Here is a 24164-nt window from a genome sequence, read left to right on the forward strand (position 1 = left end):
TTCCCTGTGCTCTGGCGAAATTTCCGTGGTTCACCGCAAACAAGGGAAAATCGAAAAATAACGTGCAAAGATTTGGCCAATGAACATGGGCAATGATTGTCTGACAAGAAGACCAGCCAGGGACTACCAGAATGGATGTAGTTTGGGATGAGTAATGTATTTACACATGCCGTCCGGTAGACGGAAGCCTTTAGGCGCTAATGCCAAAGAGCTCATTGATGGGGCGGACATGGGAGAACTTCACCAGCTGGTCGTAATTCTGCAAATCTGTTGTAGGGCGGGAGGTTAGCGCTCCCGCAGGAAGAAAGGGGAACAGGGCGAGCCTACCAAACTGGGCGCCAAAGCCAGTGGCGGCAATCTCGCTGATGGAGAGGTCGGGCTGGACGGTGCCCAAGACCTCCACGAATGCGTGCGAGGAGTAGACGGACGCAGTCTCGGGATTACGCTTGACGAGCACACTGCCGCCATCAGACGCCTCGAGCGTTACGTCGAGCTGCTGCTGGCCGGCGACGCGGCCCACAATGCGAACGTGCATGTTCACATAGGAGTTGAGAAGGCCGCTGTTGATGCGGGGAGTGGATACAGGTCCGTCGAATTCCATCTTATGAATGTTGTGTTGTGTCTGGCTGGCCTGGTGGTTTTGGTTTTGGCGCCAAATATCTGTTGTTTTGGCGCTATCATTTTGGGCAATTCTTGGAATTATTAGGTCAGGTGCCCGACAAAATCTGGGGACCGGCAATTTTGTGTCGACCAGTTGGAGAAAAGCTTTTAGAAACGGAAACTAAGCAGACTCCAGCCTGCGAATAGAGAAGAAGGGCAGGACCGTTGCACTCAAGGTACGAAGCACCAGCCAATAATCCCCTCTCGCTCGCTTGATTTATTAATTCGATTTAAATCGCAAGCTTGGATGTGAAACGTTCAAGCGCATCGATAGAAAGGAATTCTTGTTTATTCATCTTTCTTGACGTTATTGCCCAATCGGTGTCGACAGTCGCCGTTTTCGAAAGAACTAAATGCAAGAGATGGAGGAGGGCGAGATGAACCCCGACCAGATGGTGCAAGGGATGCAGGGGCATATGCCCTCGGCTGTAATGCAGTCCCAGATGCAGCAACAGCACGTCCAGCAGCTGCATCGATTCTGGTACCGATCACCGATTTTCGCACCACACGTTCCCTTTCCACGATTTTTTCCCATTATAACCTTCTTTCTGTTCCAATTTATGCCCCAAAGGAGTGATCAAATGCAAGAGATTGAGGATATGACACAGTTCAAACAGAGCAAGATGACCCTGCCGCTTGCGCGCATCAAAAAGATCATGAAGTTTGATGAAGATGTCAAGGTTTGGCCCCTGCAGCCTCCTTCTATCTTGCGTGGTTGGGCTTGTGTTGTTATGTGTACGCTTACCCTTGCCCTTTGTGGCCACGCTCACAGATGATCAGTGCCGAGGCCCCTGTGCTGTTTGCTAAGGCGTGCGAGATGTTCATCCACGAGCTCACGCTGCGGGCCTGGATTCACACCGACGAGAACAAGCGCCGAACGCTCCAGGTTGCTCACCCTTCCCTCCACTCTGTGATGCTCACGCCTTCACCCTCGCGCCGACCGTGTTTTGTGACTTCTCTCTTTTCTCCCGTTTGATGAACGACAGCGTAACGACATTGCCACGGCCATCGCCAGGAATGACACGTTCGACTTCCTCATCGACATTGTGCCCAGGTTCGCTTCGTCTTCTCCTGCATTTTTCCGTCTGCTGTTGTTATCGTCCTCGGTAGCCCTTACCCCCCCCCAACCTAACAGGGATGACATCAAGGGCAAGAGGCCGGCGGAAGAGTCTGTACGACTTCCTCCTTTATTTCTAGTTTGGCGCCTTTGGATAATGACCGTTGTGATGTTCGTCCGCTTGTGCTCCACAGGAAGAGGCCGGCCGCCCGGTAGTGACGCCAGAGCTGCAGCAGTACTACCTGCAGATGCAGCAGCACGCGGCACTTCAGCAGCAGGCTGCCGCCGCCGACCCCGCGCAGGCGCAGCGCCTGGCCCTTGACCCGACGCAGATGTACATCTACCAACAGCAGCAGCTGAGGTACATCCAGCAGGCCCAGATGCTTCAGCACATGCAAATGCAGCAGCAAGGCCAGATGGGCGACCAGATCGATCACGACCAGATGAACGAAATGGTACCATGCTCGTCTGCCTCCTCTTCTGTATCTGTAGCTGTGCGCGTGCAGTGTCTGATACGTTTGATGAACGTGTTGTGTTTTTCTAGGGCTCGCGGCAGTTGGAAGTGGAGGGAGTGGAGGGCCAGGGCTTGGGCGAGGGACACATCGGGCACGGTGAAGCCGAGCACGGCCACCACGGCCAGGGCGGCCACGAGGGATACAGCAACGGTCACCACGGCCACCCGCACGAACACGACCGCTACCACGAGCACGTCTCCCTGCCTCCTCTCAACCTGCAGCAACACCACCACGCCGTATAATTTATGCCACCGCAACACCGCACGCGCACCCTCTACGCGCGCCCAACCAATAAAACTGTAAAAACACTTTATTGTTTATTTTTATTTCTTGTTTGTGGGTCATGATGACATTGTGGAGGAAGAACTGTCGTCGCCGTCCTCGGTGGCGGTGGTAGTGGCGGCGAGGAGGGTGTGTCGCAGCTTGGCGGTGGTTTGAAGGTGTTCGTTGAGGGTCTCGATGGCCTGCAGGTAGGCCTCCTTGTCCTGCATCTTGGCGGCCAGGTCAGGCGCGCCCATCTCTTCCGCGAGGACGCTTTGCCGAATGCCCACGTACGCGTGCTCCTGCACATGTGCCGCGTTCCGTGTTGTAGCGCCAGTTACAGAGCAAGTTGGAACAAGGTGCACAAGGAGAGAAAGAGTTCGCACCACGATCTGGTATATCTCATCACACAGACCCTCGAACTCGTCCATGCGTGCACCCAGCAGGTTGAGCTGCGACACCTGCGGCCCGCCCTCCCCTGGGCTGCAGTAGGCATCAGTGTCATGCACAAACACCAAGCACTCCCGCACGAGAAACCGCCGGACCGCCTTTGGCGATCCGAAGCGCAAGAGAAGGAGAACGACTCGTACCCTATCCGCTCGAGGATGGCCAAGGCAGCTGATATCACGCCCTGTAATCATTTTTATATTTCATTTTCTGTTTTTAATGAGATTTACTCACTAATCTCACGGGGCGAGCGGGGTGCGATCCGTACCTCGAATGACTTCTTGATTTGTGCTATGTAAGCATCAAAATCGACCGCCCCCGAGATCGACTGTCGCGGCACCGCCGTTGGCTGCTGCATCCAGAATGTGTCTATTTTATTTTTTGTTTTGTTGCTATTTGTTTTTAGTTTTTTTGTAAGCGTAAGGTGGCGGTAGGGTCACTGCACAATAAGAACACCCTAGAAAAAACAAGGGAAATCAGTTCAGGCGAGATGGAAGCAAGGCGCATCGATTGTGATGAAGAGGGCAAACGGGATGAGCTGCACGGCGAATATTTGCTGCTTCAAGATGAGGAAGAGGCGTCACGTCTCGCAGATGAACTGGCGCCGGACGATTGCGAAATCATGATGCAGAGTCGATCAGCCCTGCTGCAGGGACTCTACCTCGCGCTTCCTCCCTCTTCTCCAGATGCAACCACGACCTTCGATAATCTGCCTGAAGAGGTGATAGCCACCATCTTCGCCTTCCTCGACCGCGGATCGCTGCTTCGTGCTGCCGCCACGTGCCATCGCTGGAATCGAATCGCGTCGGACGACGCCCTGTGGCGCCCCCTCTACTTCCTGCCGAAGCACCAGCACAACAACACTGCCGACGTCGATGTCGAGGCGGGCGATGCGCAGCACGAGCAGCTCATGCCTCACACATCACCATCATCGCTGCAGCCGTTCTTCTTGCACGCGCCCACCCACTCGTGGCGTGCCGCCGAGGCATGGCAGCGCGCCCGCGACGACCAGTGGCGCGCGCTCGTGGCCGATCGCGACCGCGAAGCCGAGGCGCTGCACGCACGACTGCAGCGCGCGGAGGAGGATGTCTACGCGCTCACCGTGTGCTGCGAGGGTCTCGAGGCCGAGCAGGCTCTGCGATTCGAGGCCGAGCTCGCACTGCGTGGCGCCCGCGCCGAGCTGGAGGACACGTCGTACGAGCTGATGGGCCGCACGCACCGACTCGAGGAGAAGACCGAGGAGGCCGCGCGGCTCGCCCGAGCCCTGGTCGTGGCGGAAAAGGGCCGCGAGGAGGAGAAGCGGCGAGCCGACGCGCTCGAGCGCGAGGCGCGTGCGCTGCGGGAGCGCTGTGAGACGGCGGAGCGATCGCTGGACCTGGCCGCGCAGCGGTGGGTCAAGGAGAAGAAGACGCGCGAGGAGCTGCTCGACCTGCTCGGCCGCGAGCAGCGTTCGCGTAGCGATCTCACGCGGGAGACCATCGCTGCCCTGTTCAAGCAGCTACTTGCCCCTTCGTCCTCTTCTTCCTTGCCTCCGTCTTCATCTACATCGCGTTCTGCACCTTCATCATCCTCGGCGGCGTCGTCGTCTTCATCCTCATCAGCTACTCTTTCCACGTCTCTGCCGCCGCCATCAGCATTACTGAGCCGCCACGGGCCGGGCAAGAGCGCCGCGGCCGCGGGGAGGGCCATCAACGGCGCCACGGCGCCCCAACACGGCAACCCGGCCACGCTCGCGTCTTCAACATCTCCGCCCAAGGCGTCGCTCTTCCCCAAGGGCCAAACCAAGTGCAACTTCTAATCACACACACAAGACTGCTATTTATTTGGTTGTAAATAAATGTAATTGTTTTATTATATTTATTGTTTATTTTGCACAGATGGGAGACGAGCGTGCGGAGGCCAGCAGCGAAGGCGGACCCCGAACGTGGGCGCGGGCTCTGCTGACGCACAAGCAGGCGGCAGATTTTGTGCTCGGCGGACTGGCCACCGTGACCGCTGTCCTGTTCACCAATCCCATCGAGGTACACCCTCATCCGCTCACATCTCTAAATCGTGCTCCGGATTAGGCTGCCCGAGAGCCAGGGCGTACTGGAGACGAAATCGAGCACAATTTGTAACTCAATCTCTTAACTTCATGGATTAACCTTGAATCTATCCCGTACTTTGGTGTGCAGGTGGTGAAGACGCGACTGCAGCTGCAAGGAGAACTGCAGCAGCGGGTCGCCAAGAACAAGCGGACCTATCGTGGTGTGTGGCACGCGTTCAAGACCATCATCTCCACCGAGGGACCACTAGCCATCCAAAAGGGTACGGGCACGCGGTGCCGGCACCGGGCAATGCGATCGATCGTTGGCCTTGCGAAGAGACTCGCGGGCTAACGCACATGTGCGACGCGCTCCACCAGGTCTGTTTCCGGCTGCCGCCTACCAGTTTTGTATGAATGGAATGCGGTACGTGCCTGTGTGTCGATCACCCGATTTGTGTCGTGTGTGCCACTCACTCAACGTGTTCGCGGCTGTGCGTCGTGTTCTGTACACTTGTGTTGTGTGACAGACTTGGATCGTACAGCGTGTTCAAGCAGCTGCTACTGGAGAATCACGGAAGCGCGAGCAAGGATTCGCTCTTCTTTTTGAAGAACATGCTCGCAGGTACCGGGTTCGCTGCAATCACACAACACTCGCACGCGGCTGATGCGTGTTGTGCGTCAGGTGCCACGGCGGGCGTGTTGGGTGCGGTGGCGGGCTCTCCATTCTTCCTCGTGAAGACTCGAATGCAAGCACAGACCGAGTATGTTCCATCTCCCCCATTCTCTGGTCTTGCTCTGCGCGTGCTAACACCCTCCTTTCCCGCGCCTGCTACGCATTCGTCAAAAAATCGCAGCGTGGCGGCCCTGGCGGTGGGCCACCAGTACAAATACAAGAACTCCTTCCAGTACGTTGTACTGATTGCGTGGTGGTGCAGTGCGGTCGATACGTCGCGCTGACCTGGGGCTACAAGCACAGGGCGTTCAAGAGCATCGTGCAGGCAGAGGGGCCGCGTGGTCTGATGCGAGGAGCAGACGCGGCGGCGCTGCGGGTGGGAGTGGGTTCGAGCGTGCAGCTGCCACTCTACGATAACGCCAAATCGCTCATTCTCGCCACCGGGGTACCCTCCAGCCCAACGCGTGCACACGCGGAGACTGGCCAAGCGATGTGCTAATCCTGGAATTCATTCTCTGTCGCGCAGTGGTTGGGCAACAATATCTATGCTCACGTGGCGGCCAGTTTGGTGTCAGGTGTGGGCCTGGTGGTTGCCATGAACCCGTTTGATGTCGTTGCCACGCGACTGTACAACCAAAAGGTCGAGGGTGGCAAGGGAGCACTGTACAGAGGTACCTCTGATCTCCATGGCAATTACGTGTCTTTTTTGGGCTGTGGCTGTGACTCTATGAGGGACAATGGTACACCACCAGGGCCCTTCGATTGCTTGTGGAAGACGGTGAAGGCTGAGGGTGTCTATGGCCTGTACAAGGGTGTGTTTGCACACTACCTTCGCACAGGACCTCACACTGTACATGCCCCATCCACTGCAATCCTATATCAATTTATTCATGGTGCACCAGTGTTGGCCTAACTTGGTGCTTTTGCTGCAGATTTTGACATTTGTGTTCTGGGAACAGTACAAGAAGCTGGCCAGCAACTTGTGAATGTTACTGTTTTATAAAGTTTACACTGGTATTTGTTGCTTCACTCTGTTCAGAATCATCCTTTTGGAGGAGTGGAGAATCACACACCTCAATGGAATAGCACCAAGGTAATGCTGCCTTTGGCCAATGTGGTCCATCCTTACACAACGGGCTTGGATGCCACCACCTGCGTGTTGGCTGCCTTTGCAACTGTGCGAAAGGTTGTTGCCGACAGTCGAGAAAGGGGCAGCCTATTTGGAGAACCACAAGTGCGGAGGAAGGGCGGCGGGGAGAAAAGGGGCGAGAGGCCATGAGGAAAAGTATCTTCTCGGCCTTTTGGCTAAGATCAAGTGTAGTACCCGTCAAGGGTGCTCCACGAGATCCCTGTCGCTAGCCGACCGGTTTTACCACCCCACCCCGCCCGGACAACCACGGACCCTGCTCCGCAGCAGGACCCCACGCACGATGGCCGCTAAATCCGTCGCCTGCCCTCACGATGGATGCGCCAACAAGTACGCGTCGGAAGCCTCCCTCCGAAGACACATTAAGAACAAACACGCTACAGATGAGGAAGGAGATGAGACCTCACACTCCTGTCCCCACTGCCACCGACCTTTCTCCACCGCCCGCGGGCTCAGCGTCCACATTGGCAAATCGCACCGTCAGGCCCCCCCTGAGCCGACGCGCCCCCCCCCGGCCCCGGCCCCTGCCGATCCCGGCCTCGATCCCGACCCCGGCCCCACCGTGACGCCCCCCAGCCGTGATGACGAAGACCGCGAGGAACCCGACGACGACCCCGTGGAGATCGCGGACCTAAGCTGCCCTCACTGCGCCCAGGCCCTCCCGTCGGCCCACGGCCTCGCCAACCACCTTCGCGCCTGCAAGGACCACAGGGTCCCCGCCCCTGGAGCACCCCGCTCGGGTCCGCCCAGCTCCAGGTACTGGACTGCTGTCGAGCACCACCGCTATGTGGAGGCCATGGCGCGCTTCGCGGATCACCCCGACCTACTTGCGCGCGCGGCTGCCCACATCGGGACCCGCACGTACAAACAGGTTGACTCCCACCGCACCAAGGTGATCGCGGCGGAGCGCGAGGGCCGCCCTGTCCGCACGCTCGACCCCACGATGGACTGGCGCATGCGGCCCTACTGCGCCAGCACCACGGCCCGGTGGCTGGCTGAGCAGGGGCGTAGCCCAGTAGCGCCCCGCTCGCCCTGCCCCGAGCCCCACGCCCCGCCGCCTGCAGCCGCGCTGCTGTACATCCCGGCCACGCCCCCCGCGCCAACGCCCCGTGCCCCAGTGGCGCCTCCCAAGCTTGCGCCTCCCGCCGAGAGCACCGTGCCCGCCACGCCCGATGGGAATCCGGAGGCGCCAGCACCCCCGTTTAGCGCCCCCGGACCTCCCACCCCCAAGGCATTGCCGCCCCCGCCCCCGTCCCGCCGCAACCTGCGCCCTCACCTCGTGCCCAAGGATGCTTGGCAGGGGGTCGCCGATGCCGTCGCCCCTGCCGCCTCGCGCCTCCTGCGCACGCCCCTTGCGCACCTCTCCACCGAGCAGTGGGCCACGTTCGAAGCCGCCCTCGCCGGCCTCGAGGCTACGCTCCACCATGCCGCCCGCAGTGCAGAGGCGGTGCCCACACGCTGCGCTAGCCGAGCAAGGGAAGACGCCGAGCGCCAACTCCGTGAAGCCCGAAAGACGCGTGAGATCTTTGGCAAGGCCGCTGCCCTCTACGCAGCCGGCAAGGACCCCACTGCCACCATCGAGCGCATCCCCCCAGAAGTCCGCCTACACCTGCCAACCCCTGGCTCGGCTGAATGGCCCGCCAGGGCGGCCGCCGCCCGCAGGGTGATCCGCCGTGCAGTCGCGCGAGCGGACCGGTTGCGCAAGCGCATGGGCATCCTCGATAGCGACCGCGACCTCCAACGCCTCTTCAACGCTAACCAGAAGAAGGCAGTTCGGCAGATCCTCGCCCCGTCCACCAAGGCGCCGCGGTGCCAGCTAGACCCAGCCGCCGTCGAGGAGGCCTACATCCAGACCCTCGCCAAGCCGCCGCCGATCGACCCCAGCCCCCCGTGGAAGAACTCCGTCCAGTGGCCCCGCCCGCCCACTGCCGCCGATGACGGAGGCAGCCCCTTCAGCGTCGCCGAGGTCCGGGCCCAGCTCCGCCGACTGCCCAACGGGTCCGCCCCAGGGATCGATGGCATACCGTACGAGGCCTACAAGCGTACGAAACTGGACGCCACGCTCGCCCATGTCTTCGAGGTCGTGCGGCTGAATGCGCGCCTGCCAGCTCGATGGGATGTGGCGCGCACGGTCCTGCTCTACAAGAAAGGCGACCCTAACGACACCGGCAACTGGCGACCGATAAGCCTCCAGGTCACCATCTATAAGATCTTCACGGCCGCCCTGTCGAAGCGGCTCATCTCCTGGGCTGGCAAGCACAACACTTTCTCCGCATCGCAGAAGGGATTCCTACCGGCCGAAGGCTGCCACGAGCACGCGTTTGTCTTGCGAAGCGTGCTTGACGACGCCCGTCGGCACAAGCAGAACGTGTACCTTGCCTGGTACGATCTGCGCAACGCCTTCGGATCGGTGTCGCACGACCTCATCGCCTGGTGCGCTGCCATGTTGGGCCTGCCCCGCTACCTCCGGGATGCCATCGGCGCAATCTATCGGCACTCAGCGCTCTTCGTCCAAGTTGGGGATCAGGAGACCACCGGCGTCATTCCTATGCGCTGCGGCGTCAAGCAGGGCTGCCCTCTCAGCCCCCTCCTCTTCAACCTGTGCGTCGAGCCGGCCCTTCGCTGCCTACGCCGCACCACCGGGTACAAGTTCTACGGCACGTCGATCACCGTCGAGGGCCAGGCCTACGCCGACGACCTGCTCACTGCCGCGCCCTCCGCCTACCATGCGGCCCGGCAGGTGGCCACGATCGAGGAATGGGCCAACTGGGCGGGAGTCTCCTTCGTCGTCCAAGCCCTCTCCCTGGATGCGCCGGCCGGCAAGTGTGCCGCCCTCGCGATCAACTTCGAAGGTGGTCTAATGCACTCTATCGACCCTGCCCTCAAGGTCCAAGGCGCAGCCATCCCGGCCATGTCAAGAAACAACGTGTACCGCTACCTCGGAGTACATGTCGGTCTCACAGATGCGCTCGGCCAAGCGAACGAGCTCCTCGAGAAGGCCTCACGCGATGCACGCACGATCTGTGCCTCTGGCCTCGAACCCTGGCAGAAGGTGGTCGCAATCAAGACCTTCATCCTCTCCCGGCTCCCCTTCTTCTTCCACAACGGGAAGATCCAGAGGGGCCGATGCCAGCAATTCGACCGCGAGCTTCGAGAAAACCTGCGGGCCGCCCTCCGACTCCCCGTCTGCACCACGAACGCCTTCTTCCATTCCCGCGTGGCCTCAGGCGGCCTTGGCATCCTGCCCATCGCGGAAGAACAACAAGTCTACCTGGCAGCCCACGTGTTCAAGCTCCTGACTTCGCCAGATCTGTCGATCCGCGCCATCGCCCGACACCAACTTGCCGAGGTCACCCACGCGCGACACACCACGCCAGTCCAGGACGGCGAAGCGTCACCCTTCTTCGGATGGCTCATGCGGGGGCAGGAGGTCGCATCAACTACCCCCTCGGGTGACGTCAGTTCAATCTGGTTCGCAGCTGCAGGCGCCTACTCGAGGATGGGATGGTCAGTCCGCGATGCACTCCACCCGACGCTGACAGTTGGTCCGGGCGTCCAATTCGAGGGCCGATTCCAACGTGCCAACGTCATCCCAGCTCTCCGGGCTAGCGCCTTTTCCCGCCATGCTGTGGAATGGAGTGCCCTCCGCACCCAGGGTCGAGCAGCAGCCTACCAACATGCCGTCCACCCTGCAACGCACCACTGGGTCCACAACAGCGCTGGCCTGACGACCAAGGAGTACCGATTCGCGATCAAGTGTCGATTGGGTCTCCTGCCGACGCGAGCAGCTCCACACCACCGCAATGGGCCAACAGCGTGCAGGGCGTGCTCCTACGCCCGCGAGACGGCCAACCATGTTCTCGGACACTGCCCGGCGACCAAGGCCGAAGTCATCGCGCGCCACAACAGGATATGCCGAGCTCTGGCCCAGGCGGCTGAAGCCTCATGGACGTCTGTCCTTGAAGACGTCCCGATCCCGGGGGTGGACTCCCCCCTACGACCCGACATCTACTGCTCTCGGCCGGGCCAGTGTGCCATCATCGAGGTCGCGGTCTCCTACGAGGACGCCTTCAACGCTTCGATGGAGGGCCGGGCGAAGCAGAAGACCGACAAGTACGCTGGCCTGGCTGCTACCGTCGAGGAGCAGCTGCGGCTCCAAACCCGGCACGCGGCTTTCGTGGTGGGCTTCTCTGGCGTCGTGCTCCCAGCCTCGGTAACCGCTACGGCCACCTCCCTTGATCTCCCCCCCAAAACTTGGAATGTGCTTCTTAAACGTTGTGTTGCTGCCTCAATCAAAGGCAGTTACACAGCGTGGAGAAGATTCCGGCGCTCTACTCCATAACAACCATGTATGGTGAACCACACCTCTCTCGATCTTGTATTCTGTGATTGGACATCAGAGTTCCTGCGAAGGGATACACTCTGCCAATCTCGTGGGTTGTAATAAATCCACACCTTCAACATCTGTTCTTATCAGCTTAATCTCTGGTAGTGAAGCGTTCCTGCTTCACATCAAGATTAAACTTATTTCTCGTGGGGGACCAGCTGGCACTCATGCCCGCAGCTTGCTGTGGGCAGCCTCTGGTCGCCGATCGGCTTCGCACTGCACGCACCGCGAAGTTCTTCAAACGGTCGACCCCTTCCCTCTCCACAATCATAAAAAACAACACTCCTTCGAACACCTTCAATACGCCTCGCGTGCCTTGGCTTCTGCTCCCAAATTTGTGTGAGTGAGCGTCAATAACGCTGGTCTATTGCGGCTCATTACTCCTCCACCGCAGACAGCAGGGCACGCTGAATGGCCCTGGCCGCGCCCACCACGCGCTCCTCTTCAAACCTCCGGCCCACCACCTGCACCACCACCGGCAGTCCTCCAAATCCCTCCACCCCGCCTCGGGCCTGCCACAGTGCTTGGTTGGCCACGTCAGACTCCCCGTGTGGAGCTCGGCCCTCGGCGGCGATGTAGTCGAGCGGCGCCGCGGCGTCGCGCCCATGCGGCTCCACGGTGGCGATGGGCACCGTGAGGGCCGGGAAGTCGAGCAGGTTCCAGGGGATAGTGTAGCCCACGTGGTGCAGACTCTCGTGTGGCGCGCCGACCAAGGCCAGCACTGGCGACAAGATCACGTCGATGGGCCGACCGCAGGCGGTGCGCTGGGCTGACGCGTTCCACCGTGCCAGGTAGCGCCCGGCCCACTCGTAGCGCCTTCGGTTGAGCTGCATCAGCTGGTAGACGCTCAGCTCGTCCTCGGGCCGGCCGACATACACCCCGTCAATGCGGGGCTCGCCTGACGCTCTGACGTTCTCTTCAAAGTCCTTGCCGCCATCCATGGTCCAGAACTTGCACTGCAATTATTGCCACGTCAGCCACTACCCCATTGGAGGGCAAGTGGTGACGTACGCCGAGCTCAAACGCTTCGCGGTGGCTGGAGGCGTCCCAGTCGATGACCTCGTGCCCGGCGGCGCGCAGCTTGGCCACGGTCTCACGTAAAGCGCGTGTGATGGGCGGGTGCGGCGTGGCCTCGCCGTCGGTCCAGATCACCCCGAACACCAGCTGCTCGGCCTTGGCCGTGGCGCCCACCTTGGCGTCGTCCCAGGGCAGCGGCACCACCTTGGGGTCGTGGAGCCAGGGCTGGGCCAGCGAATTAGCCCGCATGAACAGCTCGATCGACTCCAGCGACCGGCCCATCGGCCCACAGACCGAATGCACCGATTCTTGGCCATCCTATGTGTGTCGTGTGTGCCGTGTGTCGTGTCACGTTGTGTCGTGTCGTGTCGTGTCGTGAGTTCCATGGCTGTAGCACCAATGCAACCACCTGGAAAGCGCACCATGGTGTTCTCAGCGCGGAAGTAAGGGACTCGCCCGTGTGTGGGACGAAGGCCGTAGAGCCCGCACAGGGCGCTTGGAATGCGGATTGACCCGCCGATGTCGGTGCCCACGCCCAGCGGGCTGCCGTGAAAGGCCAGCAGGGCGCCCTCGCCGCCGCTGCTGCCGCCCGGGCTCAGCCGCCGGTCGGCCGGGTGCGTGGTGCGGCCGATCAGGTGGTTGACTGTCTCGGGCTTCATGATCGACTGCGGCAGCGACGTCTTGACGTACAGGACCGCGCCCTGGGCCAGGAGGCCCTCAACGAGGGTCGAGTTGTGGTCGGCCGGCTGCGAGTCGCGCCCGACGTAGCCGAGCGTGGTGTCGTGCCCGACCACGTTAAACTGGTCCTTGAGGCTGATGGGCAGGCCGTGCAGCACACCCACGGGCCGGCCCGTGCGCTCGAGCTCGTCGTCGAGCACGCGGGCGCGCTTGAGGGCTTCGTCGAAGAACAGGTCCAGGCAGCAGTTGAGCAGCTGGTGGGCGATGGCGGCCCGCTTGCAGAAGGCCATCACCAGCTCGACGGCGGAACACTCGCGCTCTGCGAGCATGCGGCACAGGCGGGCGGCGTCGTCGATGTCGGTGAGGGCGAGCTCGCGGGGCGACAGGAAGCCGGCCTCTGCTGGGGCGTGGCGCACGTCGGTGCAGGTGTCCAGGCGACCGAGGAGGTCCGATGAGAGGACCCACTCGGGTGGGATAGCTGCCGCGAGCCGCTCGCGTCGCGCTCGGGCCACCTCCTCCCACGAGCCGCCCTGACGCGCTGTTGCTGACTCGTTCTCTTCCATGCAGCAGCTTCTTGGCTGCCCCCCCCCCCAAAGGGAAATGCTTTTCTTTGGCGTCAAAAATAAAAACCGGTTTGCCGAAAAGATGAAGGTCAGGAGGTGATGGTGTTCATGTCTCCCGCCAAGGGAGGAGTGGTATTACGAGTGGAACGTGGAGGAGATGTGGAGATAGAGGGAAGAGAGCGAGCATAACAAGAGAGGGAGAAGAGAGTGGTCGCTCATCCTTCGCTTTGTACAGGAGCAGAGGCAAACCGAGCAAGCCCCACTCCGCGAGCCGCACGGAGGGGCACCCGGGGCGGCATTAGCCGAAGGCCATGCTCTCCTCCAGCGCACGCAGCTCGGCCTCTTCGTCCGTCTCGGCCCGCAGCGCCTGTGGTTGACGGCTCGCCTGTGCCGGAAGCTGATTCGTAGGAGCGCTCGGCACTGCAAGTCACGCAGAGACCACAACAAGAGATGATGAGCCAATGCTCTTGCAACAAGGTCCCACCTACACCTGCTGCAGATGAAGACAAAAAACACGGAAGAACGTACGCTTGATGGGAGAGGCACTGACGGTGGTGGGTGTGTTGAGGGTGAGGAGCTGCTCGTCGAGGTTCTCGGCCTCGAGCTCTGCGAGTTCAGCCTCCAGCTCGTCTTCGTCGATGGGGTCGCCAAGCGGCTGCGCAATGGCATCGCTGATCTCTGTCGCGATATCCATCTGCTCTCGGATCTGGTCCATTGTGTTGTCTACAGTGTCGATCGACCTGAGTAGTGCCAAAGCGATCAGAAACACCTATATCGATGGAGGGCGGCACAGGAGAATAGACGTACATCGAACCGTGGATGCCCTGCAGGGCGGCAGCACCCTCACGCATCGCATTGATGGTCTCGAGGTTTACGGTGGCACCCTCAATGGCCATGAGCTGCGATTCGATGGTCATACGTGCCCCTGAGAGCTTTTGCACCTGGGCTTCGTAAGCCTTCTTCCTCTTGAGTGCCATCATGGCCACTGTGGAGCATGAGCGTAAGCGAGGATCTCAAAATCGTGGTTGGAGGCGAGCGGGCAGATGGTACCTCGTTTGTTCTTGGAGGCATTTTGCTTAGCAATTTGGAGCTCCTTCTCGATCTTCTTCTCCAGGAACTCTTCGCGCTTTGTAAGCATCTCAATGGTTTCGCGCAGCCTGTGGATGCTCTGCTGCGGTGAGGGTGTCGTCTTCTTCTTTCCGAACAATCGCATCTTGACTCAAGCCTCTTGTTTCTAGCTAGTTTGTCTTGATGCAAGCAGTAGCCGCCCGAAGGTGTGTCGTTGATGCGATGCTGAAATGCGTTTCCCGCCCCCCACCGTTGCGCGGGCACCAAGACTTTCTTCCGCTATTTCTCAATTTCTCTCAATTTTTCAAAGAGTGCTGCATTTCCCTGCCTCGGCTGAAATCTGCCGAGAGAGTGGAAATGGAGAACCAACGCACAAGCGCCTTCTCTACCTTGGCGTGGTGGGGCTGCAGTACAGTCGTTTTGGCGGCTGTGGCCACTGCCGACAGCATCGCTGATTCGGAAGATTATGTCGTGGACGATACAGTCGCCGAAGAATCGTCGTGGCTCGAAATCGGCGCAATGGGCATCCTGTTGGGCGTCATCGGTTGGCTGCTCAAGGAACTCCTCTTCCCAGGCGCTGTGGCCCAGCCTCCCGTGGCCTCCATCGCGTCTCGCAAGCGCACGCCCGTCGAGCCGCGCGATTTCAGCCCCGACGAGCTGCGCAAGATGAACGGCACCAACGGCAACCCCGTCTATGTGGCCGTGCTAGGCGTGGTCTATGATGTGTCGAGCCGTGCATCCTTCTACGGCCCCGGCGGACCCTACCACATCTTTGCTGGCCGTGACGCAGCGCGTGCGCTGGCCCTGGGCAGCCTCGAGGAGAAGGACGTGGAGGCGCCCTACCCCAAGCTCGATGATCTGCAGCCCTCCGAAAGGGAAGCCCTCAACGACTGGATTGGGTCCTACCAGGCCAAGTACGAGGTGGTCGGCCGCATCATTCCCTCGGCCAACTCCATCGCGTCGTCGCCCTCTGACTAAGCCTCGCTCCTCGCTTCCTTGCATGTACATGTTTCAGTGCTCGACCAGAGCTTTTTTTGTGGAGTGAATGGGTACTCAGATTACCGACCTTGTTGCCCCATTTGCCTGGGCCAAAGTGCTGTTGGTGAGGCATTGACAGGACCACCAACAACACGATTACTCTTCCAGTGGGGGAACTAAGCTGCGTGCGGCTCTCGCAACAGCGCTTTCATTTGTGCTTGTCGTACAACACAAGCCCCACCACACGACTGACATTGCTGTTGACGTAAGGATGACCCTGATGGGGGTGACAAGGTTTGTTTTTTTGTGATTGTGGAGAGGGAAGGGGTCGACCGTTTGAAGAACTTCGCGGTGCGTGCAGTGCGAAGCCGATCGGCGACCAGAGGCTGCCCACAGCAAGCTGCGGGCATGAGTGCCAGCTGGTCCCCCACGAGAAATAAGTTTAATCTTGATGTGAAGCAGGAACGCTTCACTACCAGAGATTAAGCTGATAAGAACAGATACTACACTTGATCTTAGCCAAAAGGCCGAGAAGATACTTTTCCTCATGGCCTCTCGCCCCTTTTCTCCCCGCCACCCTTCCTCCGCACTTGTGGTTCTCCAAATAGGCTGCCCCTTTCTCGACTGTCGGCAAAAAAGTGGTTTGGAGTGCCCATTGGACTCCACCTGCATTGGCAGAATCACTTGGGGATTGCCCCTGCCATGGCCCACAGAATGTGAAGAGGCTGCTGGCGCGCAATCAAGGCCATTCTGGAAAGCTGTGTGTCCTGTTTATTGCTTTTTCAGGAAACACGGTGGGGGTTCAAGGGGGGTGAAACTTCACCCTTTTCCCTCAACCAACAATAACATCCCCTTTCTGGAACTTCCTCAGATCAGCACTCACACTGCTTGGGCGTTTGTGAGAGTGCAGTGTTGAGGGAATCCTTGCTTGGATTGCTTAGCTTTATTGTGCCACCTTGGTTGGGTTGTGTCTTATGAACGGTTGGTACGTGTGAGGAGGGTGAGCGACTGAACGCCCTCAGAGATGCGCTCCCAATCGATGGCCAGCGCATTGCTGGGCTGCTTGGGCGGTGCTGGAAGGAAGCCGCAGTGGATGAAGTAGGTGAAGTATCGCCACAGCAGTTCGTCGCTGATCGCCGCAGGCGGTGCGTCCTTGACGTCGGCCAGGAAGGCGTCGGCGTTGGGCCGCTCGTAGATCGGACCATGCTGTGACGCCGCCCAGTCCTCTCCGAAGTGGGCCAGCAGCGCGCTCAAAGCGTTTTCCTCCCCGCTGTTGGTGGCCTCGACCAGTCGTCGCCGCCACTCGGCATATGGCACGACTTGCACCTGGAAATGCAGCCATCTAGTTAGCCGTGTGTCGTATGTGTGTCGTGTCGCGCAGTTGTGTTTCGTACAGGGTAGCCGAAGGCGGCAATGGCCTCGAAGAGACGGCGGAAGGGCAGAGGACCCGCCGGGTTGATGATGTTGAAGGTGCGACCGAGGGACGCCGGCTTGAACATGAGGGCCACTACGGCATGCGCGACGTAGTCCACGGGCGTCATGTCCGCCGCGATGTCGCCGTCGAGCTCGGGGGCGGCGCCCAGCTGGATGCAGCCCTTTATCAGTCGGCACAGGAAGTCGTCAGTGTTCCACAGCCCGTGAGTGGTGTCACCCACGATGTACGCCGGGCGGTAGATCGACGTTACGATGCCGCGCTCCGACCTGTTTTGTTGTAGAGAAGTCAATATGATTCACCGCACGACACGCACGACACGCGCACATGACACACGGCGTACCTGGCGATTTGGGCCATCTTGTCAGCGACCCACTTGCTCTGGGGGTAGCCTCCGCCGATGCCGCGCCAGTGGTCGAGTTCGAGTTCGCCGACGCGGGGCAGCTTGTGCACCTCCGTGGCCTCGTACACGCTGGTCGTGCTCATCACGTGCACCGGCGTTGGCTCCGCCCGCCCGCTGCTGCACGCCAGACGCAGCACCTGCGATCGAACAATGTAACAATAATGGTCATTTTCTATAAACATCAACATGTTTACTTACTATCATATCGCGCATTCTTGGGAAATACCTCTTGCGTGCCAAGGACGTTGGCGGGGGCGAGCGCCTTGTAGGGGTGGAGCCAGTGGAGGAAGGCGCCGTTGTGGAGGATGGCGTCCACGGAGCGCGCCAGCTCGAGGAACTGCGCCTCGTCCAGGCCCAGCCGAGGGCGCGCGAGGTCGCCAGGCACGAGCACCAGGCGCTCCAGCCACTCGTCGCGCCACACGGCGTGCGCCTTGAGCGACGCCTCCAGGCGGGCGAGCGCATGCTTGGGCGAATCCGCACGCACCAAGCACAGCACGCGACCGTTCGTGCGCTGCATCACCTCACGCACCAGGAACGCGCCTGAACGGGCGTTAGTGTCGTGTGTGTGTGTGTGTGTGTGTGTGTCGTAGCGTGTGCTGTAAGGATTGCGGAGAAAGTACCGACAAAGCCGGTGGCGCCGGTGATGAACACGTTGGTGGGGGAGGCGGGGAGGGCGGCCGCGGCCGATTCGGCAGCGGGCGCCACGAAGCGCACGGCCGCATCGAGGGCCTGCGCGTGGGCCATGAGGTTCTCCGTCGACTCGGCCTCCACACGGCTGCTGCCCAGCTGCTTGATGCGGTCCACATGCCTGCACTCACTTCGGTTAGCGGCCGTGTGTCGTGTGTGTCGTGTGTGTCGGAGTCTGGAGGCATACTTGGCGAGGGCGGTAATGGTGGGCGACTGGAAGAGGAGGTTGATGGGGAGGTGGACGTGGAGCTTCTGGGAGATGTGGAAGATGGCCTGGGTGGCGAGCAGCGAGTGACCGCCCAGCTCGAAGAAGTCGTCGTCGAGCTGAATCTTGAGCGGACTCGCGCCCAGCAGCTTGGCGAAGATCTCCAGCAGCCCACGCTCCGTGTCCGACAGCACCCGCACGATGTCGCTCTCGGAATCGGCGCCCTGCTTCTCCGCTTCGGCCTCAGGCTCCTGGAAGGGGTCGGGCAGGCCCTGGCGGTTGATCTTGCCGTTGGGCGTCAGCGGCAGCGCGCGCAGCACGATCACCCGACGCGGCACCATGTACTGGGGCAGTCGCGTCCGCAGGAAATCGCGGCAGTCCTTCTCGAGCTGGTGCGCGTGGGTGGTGGCCGGCGTGTCGTCGGTTGCGGCGGCGGCGGCCCGCGACGCGGGTACGATGTAGGACACCAGGTGCTTGTCGCCGGCGCGGTCGGTGCGGAGGACGGTGACGTTCTCCTTCACCAGGGGGTGCTGGGCCAGCGCGGCGTTGACCTCGCCCAGCTCAATGCGGAATCCGCGGATCTTCACCTGATCGTCGGCTCTCCCGCTGCACTCCACCTCGCCCTTGGTGTTGTAGCGGCCGAGATCGCCGGTGCGGTAGGCGCGGTCCCACTCGAGGCCCTTGCCCAGCGGGTTGGGCAGGAACTTGGCGCGGGTTTCGGCGTCGAGCCCGACGTAGCCGCGCGCCAGGTGGGGCGACCGCACGTAGATCTCGGCCACCTCGCCCACGCCCGCCAGCTGGCCAGCCTCGTTAATGATCAGCAGCTGCACGTCCTTCATGCCCTCTCCGCACGGCATCACCTCCTTCATCGGTCGCACCTCCTGCCCATTTCGCCGCACGCGCCGCACACGCACACGCGACACACCACACGCGTGAGTGGAAGATGCAAGGGAGGCAGAGAGAAGGGCGATGGTACCTCGTCGGAGGGCACGACCCAATAGCCGACGGAGCGCTGGGTCTCTGTGGAGCCGTACATGTTGATGATCTGCGCTCGGGGCGCCATTCTGCGCAGACGCGCGACGTCGCGCTTGATGAGCAGATCGCCCACGAAGAACACGGCACGGAGCGAGTCGATCTTGAACGAGTCGTCCTCCACCGTGATCAGCAGCTGGCCCATGGCCGGCGTCAGGCACGCCACCTATGTGCCCAACCACACCGCAAACAGTCAGTCGCGAAATGCAACGCCAAAAAAAAAAAAAACGAATATTAACCATACTACTAAATGGTGCAAAGAAAAAGGGAGTTGAGATGATGCTGGGAGCGCACGTTGATCTGCTGTTCGGCGAACCACTTGGCGAGCGCGCCGGGCGTGCCGATGTCGTCCTCCAGCGGGATGTAGATCTGCGCGCCGAAGAAGATGGGCGTGAAGATGTCCCGCTGCAGCGGGTCGTGCGCTATGCCCGAGCACAGCGAAAAGCGATCGCCCTCCCCGATGCCAAACCGCGTCGCCATCCTGTGTCACACGCGCTCGGCATCAGTGGACTGTACTTCTTGCGCGGACTCGAGACAAGACCAGTTGGGGGGAGACGAACCAGGGGTAGAAGTGGGTGAGGGGCAGATGGCGGCCCATCACGCCCTTGGGCAGGCCGGTGGAGCCCGACGTGAAGGTCACGATGGCCACGTCGTTGGGACCCACATCGACCTCCGGCGGTGCGACGCTGAAGCCGCCGTACAGGTTCTCGAACTCGCTCGGCTCGTTCGGCACCTGCGCCTGACAGGCGAGCCCGAGGGTGCCGAGGAACTCCTGGACTTCGGCGGGCGGGCTGCCGGCCTCGGAGATCTGGAGCCAGGCGCGCGCCTTGGCCACCGTCACGCAGTCGATGATGCGCGACGCCGGGTACTTGGGGTCCACCATGGAGTACGCCGCGCCTGTTCAGGAGAAAATCAGAATATAAAAAAATGCGAACAAAACAAAATAACAAATACTAAAAATAAATGACCATCGGGTTGGTACGAACCGGCCTTGAGGGCGGCGAGGATGGCGACGACGACGGCGGGCGAGCGGTGGCCGTAGATCACCACCGGCTGCTCCCTGCCCACATTCTGCTGCAGCAAGTAGTGCGCCACGCGGTTGCTGCGCTCCTCTGTTCCGATCGACCCAATCAAGTAAGTACTCGACGTTTGAAATAATAATGGTCACACGAAGGGGCAGAATGGAAGAGGCACCGAGCTGCTTGTAGGTGACCACCTGGTTGTTGTAGGAGATGGCCGGGAGGTCGGGGCCCGACTGGGCGTGCTTGGTGAGGAAGTGGTGGATGGGACCCTCCCACGTGGTATCCAGATCGGCATCCGGCACTGGCAGCACGCTCCGCCCGAACTCGGTCACCAGCGAATAGTCGCCCAAACCGGCCTTGGCCAGCGCAGTCTCATCCAGCTCCACCACCTGCATTCGGCCGCATACAGAAGGCCATTACACCACGTGCGTCTGCCACAAGCCAACGGGGAAGTGGCATTACCTGCGAAAGGAGGGAGCGGATCTGGCGAATGAGCTCGCGAGCGCGCTCGGGGTGGTAGAGGCCCTGGTTGAACAGCACTGTAGCCTCCACTGTACGGCCGCACACGGCACGACACGACGCACAGTCAGGAATCGAGAGGCAGGCCAACCGCTGGAGTGCCGGGCGCACCTTGCGAGCTGGGGGTGGCCTGGAGGTGGAAGCTGAGGTCGTAGGGGGAGAGCGGCGCGAGAAGGTGGAGGCCCTCCGCCTGCTGTTGGTGGGCGATGGTGGGCATGGCGCCCGGCAGGACGAAGCTGATGGGCGACACGTCCTCGCCCGCTTCGGCGGTGAACGACTCCGCCGCGGCGTCCTGGTGGTGGACGGCCTGGCTCAGGGTCTCGATCAGATTGGCGAAGAGCGACGGGAAGCTCAGCTTGGAGTGCACGTGGCACCGCAGCGGCAGCGGACGCGCCAGCGGACCCACGGTGTGCGGGAGGGGTCGGAATGCGAAGCACGCAGCGGCGACGTCCTCCTCGCCGGCCCACCGGCTGAGCACCACCCACGCGGCGGTGATGATGGCGATCGAGCCGCCGAGGATGGGATCGGCACGAATTGAATGCGACGCCGTGGGGCCGGCCAGCTGGGCCGCCAGCGCGGCCACGCGCGACCACAGGGCGGGCTCGAGGGTGAGCTGCTCGGCGCCGCAGCGCCAATCGGGCACAGCCGGGCGAGGACGGTCGTTGGGCAGCTGGATTGTGGGCGGGCGCAGGGTCAGGCGTTCGCGCCAGTAGGTGACCTGCTCGCGCCAGTAGCCGGCCTCCTGGGTGGCCACGTCCTCGTCATCGGCGAGCTCGTGCAGCCGGCGTTGCCACAGGGCGTAGTTGGTATAGGGCGTCGTCTCGGGCTTGGGCTCCGAAGCCTGCAAGCGAGTGGGTGTCTCAGTGTCGGCAAACATCCATTCCAAAGTGCAATAAATTAATTGAGGCCTGGCTGTGGTGGCGCACCTGAAGCAGCTCGCGGGCGATGAGATGGAGCGAGTGGGCATCGGCGACCAGCCGGTCGGCGGCGATGACCACCACCGGTCGCTCGCCGCTGTCGCTGCCGAGGCGCAGCACCACGCGAAACAGCGGGCCTTCAGTCTTCTCGAGATCGAAGGTCACAGCCTGCTGTTGCGTGACGAGTTCGTGGGCGTCGCCGGTCGGCACGACCTGCAGCAGCGAAGCCACGTCGATCTGCTTGGCGTGCTTGACGAAGGCCACCAGCTTCTTGTGGCCGTCCTCCGCGACATGGCGGAAGCACGTGCGCAGCGCGGCATGACGCGCCACCAGACCCATGAGCGCAGCCTGGAACTGAGCTGGCGTGACGTCAGCCGGCGCGTGCAGGGCGAGCACCACGGGCGGTCGCGCCGGGCGCTTGGCTTCGCGCTCCTGCGCGAAAGAGAGCACGACGGGGAGGATGCCCTCTACGCTCTCGCCAACGCTGCTGTCGACACTGGCCGGCCTGAGCCAAGCCGAATGGAGGTCGAAGGCGGCGCGGGTGCGGGACCACACCGGATCGGCCTCCAGAGCGTCCAACCGCAGGAGCAGCGGACGGAGCTGCGCGCTAAAATCGGCCGACGACAGCGAGGGCACCAGCGCAGGCAGCGTAGGGATCGCTATGACGTCCAATGGCGGCAGATCTGATTCAAAACGAGAAAAGGGAATGTCAGCTGGTGGCCAGAGGTCGGTGATGGTAGAGGCGGGTGACGCGCACCCTTGGTGGCGTCGCCGTCGAGCACGCGCAGAGCGGGGCGCTCGAAGGTGGTGGTGCGGTCGTAGATGGGGAGGGGGTTGTTGGGGTTGCTGACGTCACACGCCACGTCGACAACGACGGCCAGCCTGCGGTCGCCACGGCGGATGGCCTCGTGGGTGACGAACGGGCCAACCATCTCCGTGCCCAACTGGAGAGAGACGGTGTGCGTGCGGGGGGGGGGCGGATTGTGTTGAGCGCCAATGACCCGGTACCCCCGTTGGGGGGGAGTACACACGTGAACGTTCACGTTGTGGGTCGAGAGGAAACGTACGCTGATGGCGTTGATGAGGATGTCGAAGTCGAGGAGCGCAGGGAAGGGTCCCTCGCCCACGGTCTGTTCGCGACCCCAGAGGGCGACCTCGATGCCCAGCTCGCCGGCCATCTCCACGGCCTTCGAGCCCACGCGACCGCGCTGTATCATCACAGGAGGAGAGGCGCGCGTGAGACGTCAGAGCCAATTAACAATTAGTTGGGCGGCAAGGCGTACGGGTCCGATAATGACGGCACGAGGGGCCTTCTTGGCGAAGGTGGTGGCCAGCTGGAGGAGGGCCTTGATGTGCGCGATGAGGGACACGCCCTCCACCCGATGCAAAAGATCCTCCGGCACCGCCATACCCACACGCACCAGCACCTGCGGGGGGGGGGACAATTAAACCACAATTAACTTAACACGCACGCACACGCACACGCACACGCACACACACACACACACACACACACAACGCGGGACGTGGTCGTGCCTGCTTGCACCACGCGAGGACGGCCGCAGCGGTGGCGATGATGCCGGCCGAGGGACCGAAGGACGTGAGGCGAGCGCCGGTCACGGGATCGTTGACGAACTCGAGGTCGAGCAGGAGTCCGCCTCCGCGCACGAACGGCGCGAGGCGATGGGCGGCGCCCTGCTGGCCCTTGTAGGCGTGGCCGAAGTACATGTGCACGCGCTCCAGCCCGGCGCAGTCCACGCTCAGGCCCTGAGGCGCGCGGATGCCCAGCACCAGCGCGTCCTTGGGCGCTTCCCGCCAGGCACCGGCCTCGACCAGCGTGCACCTGCCGACCAAGTACGTGAAAAGATGCATCGCACGTGCGGTGGTTGATGACCATGACCACGACCACGACCGCGACCACCTCCGGGCTTGACCGCGACAAACAGCACCACACCAGACGAACAGAGAGAGGCCGTCGCGTACCCAACGGCACCGTATTCGGCATCGGGGAACACGCGCTGCTCGGACCTCTCCACTGTGACCTGGCGTGAGGCACGCGCATGAATCGCAGTGAGATGTTAAAATAAATAAATAAAAGAAAAACTCGCTTCATCAATGTTTTGATTGTTGTGAAAGCGACCAAGCCAGAAAGCGCTGCAGCCAGAAGGGGGCAGGGCGCACCAAGTAGCCTGCCTCGATGAGAAGCCGGGCATCGCCAGGCACGAGTGGTGTGCGTCGATCAGTTTCGAGATTTGCTGAATCGCCGCGCGACGGCCGAGTGGCGGACGCTTCGGCTCGCAACCATATGTGCCGGCCCACCATCTTCCTATCTAACGCCGAGATCGAGTGAAGAGTGAAATAGTGAGCTCCCTTCCCCTCCGCCGGAGCCCAGGCTGGCAGACGCCAGAAGTGTGCGCATTCCATTCATATTTCCCCGGGCAACAACTCCGGGCCTGGCGGTTGGGACCAC

At 61.5% G+C, this 24164-nt stretch overlaps 10 protein-coding genes across 10 annotated transcripts; 5 read left to right on the forward strand and 5 right to left on the reverse strand.

Annotated features, from left to right (window-relative positions):
- Positions 1-190: 190 nt before the first annotated feature.
- ACA1_063630 (singlestranded DNA binding protein, putative) lies at positions 191-601 on the reverse strand (the record flags this gene model as incomplete). The annotated part of the gene is made up of 2 exons (XM_004339564.1): positions 191-267; positions 328-601. The coding sequence occupies 2 exons, from the start codon at positions 599-601 to the stop codon at positions 191-193; spliced, it is 351 nt and encodes a 116-aa protein (XP_004339612.1).
- Positions 602-1013: 412 nt separating this feature from the next.
- Positions 1014-2474, forward strand: ACA1_063640 (core histone h2a/h2b/h3/h4 superfamily protein; the record flags this gene model as incomplete). Its single annotated transcript, XM_004339565.1, has 7 exons — positions 1014-1141; positions 1232-1340; positions 1433-1546; positions 1647-1714; positions 1796-1832; positions 1912-2172; positions 2274-2474. The coding sequence occupies 7 exons, from the start codon at positions 1014-1016 to the stop codon at positions 2472-2474; spliced, it is 918 nt and encodes a 305-aa protein (XP_004339613.1).
- Positions 2475-2542: 68 nt separating this feature from the next.
- ACA1_063650 (uncharacterized protein) lies at positions 2543-2989 on the reverse strand (the record flags this gene model as incomplete). Its single annotated transcript, XM_004339566.1, has 2 exons — positions 2543-2795; positions 2880-2989. 2 exons carry the CDS (start codon positions 2987-2989, stop codon positions 2543-2545), a joined length of 363 nt encoding a protein of 120 aa, XP_004339614.1.
- A 441-nt stretch (positions 2990-3430) lies between these two features.
- ACA1_063660 (Fbox domain containing protein) lies at positions 3431-4738 on the forward strand (the record flags this gene model as incomplete). The annotated part of the gene is made up of 2 exons (XM_004339567.1): positions 3431-4388; positions 4575-4738. The coding sequence occupies 2 exons, from the start codon at positions 3431-3433 to the stop codon at positions 4736-4738; spliced, it is 1122 nt and encodes a 373-aa protein (XP_004339615.1).
- A 79-nt stretch (positions 4739-4817) lies between these two features.
- Positions 4818-6625, forward strand: ACA1_063670 (solute carrier family protein; the record flags this gene model as incomplete). Its single annotated transcript, XM_004339568.1, has 9 exons — positions 4818-4961; positions 5115-5247; positions 5345-5390; positions 5494-5588; positions 5649-5731; positions 5902-6084; positions 6166-6310; positions 6392-6489; positions 6572-6625. The coding sequence occupies 9 exons, from the start codon at positions 4818-4820 to the stop codon at positions 6623-6625; spliced, it is 981 nt and encodes a 326-aa protein (XP_004339616.1).
- A 444-nt stretch (positions 6626-7069) lies between these two features.
- Positions 7070-11003, forward strand: ACA1_063680 (Reverse transcriptase; the record flags this gene model as incomplete). The annotated part of the gene is given in 2 exon segments (XM_004339569.1): positions 7070-10984; positions 10995-11003. The coding sequence occupies 2 exon segments, from the start codon at positions 7070-7072 to the stop codon at positions 11001-11003; spliced, it is 3924 nt and encodes a 1307-aa protein (XP_004339617.1).
- Positions 11004-11550: 547 nt separating this feature from the next.
- Positions 11551-13431, reverse strand: ACA1_063690 (amidase domain containing protein; the record flags this gene model as incomplete). Its single annotated transcript, XM_004339570.1, has 3 exons — positions 11551-12129; positions 12185-12508; positions 12613-13431. The coding sequence occupies 3 exons, from the start codon at positions 13429-13431 to the stop codon at positions 11551-11553; spliced, it is 1722 nt and encodes a 573-aa protein (XP_004339618.1).
- A 298-nt stretch (positions 13432-13729) lies between these two features.
- ACA1_063700 (Vacuolarsorting protein SNF7, putative) lies at positions 13730-14644 on the reverse strand (the record flags this gene model as incomplete). Its single annotated transcript, XM_004339571.1, has 4 exons — positions 13730-13851; positions 13960-14171; positions 14239-14416; positions 14482-14644. 4 exons carry the CDS (start codon positions 14642-14644, stop codon positions 13730-13732), a joined length of 675 nt encoding a protein of 224 aa, XP_004339619.1.
- Positions 14645-15018: 374 nt separating this feature from the next.
- Positions 15019-15477, forward strand: ACA1_063710 (cytochrome b-like heme/steroid binding domain containing protein; the record flags this gene model as incomplete). Its single annotated transcript, XM_004339572.1, has 1 exon — positions 15019-15477. One exon carries the CDS (start codon positions 15019-15021, stop codon positions 15475-15477), a length of 459 nt encoding a protein of 152 aa, XP_004339620.1.
- Positions 15478-16449: 972 nt separating this feature from the next.
- Positions 16450-24016, reverse strand: ACA1_063720 (protein synthetase, putative; the record flags this gene model as incomplete). The annotated part of the gene is made up of 20 exons (XM_004339573.1): positions 16450-16803; positions 16872-17178; positions 17253-17449; positions 17539-17852; positions 17933-18120; positions 18187-19085; positions 19181-19402; positions 19531-19717; positions 19797-20133; positions 20223-20348; positions 20431-20647; positions 20721-20809; positions 20889-21618; positions 21704-22377; positions 22452-22638; positions 22762-22902; positions 22978-23121; positions 23252-23537; positions 23678-23736; positions 23876-24016. The coding sequence occupies 20 exons, from the start codon at positions 24014-24016 to the stop codon at positions 16450-16452; spliced, it is 5799 nt and encodes a 1932-aa protein (XP_004339621.1).
- Between the last annotated feature and the right edge of the window lie 148 nt (positions 24017-24164).

This window comes from Acanthamoeba castellanii (genome assembly GCF_000313135.1).
Source record: "Acanthamoeba castellanii str. Neff unplaced genomic scaffold scf7180000084599, whole genome shotgun sequence".
Classification (NCBI taxonomy): Eukaryota; Discosea; order Longamoebia; family Acanthamoebidae; genus Acanthamoeba; species Acanthamoeba castellanii.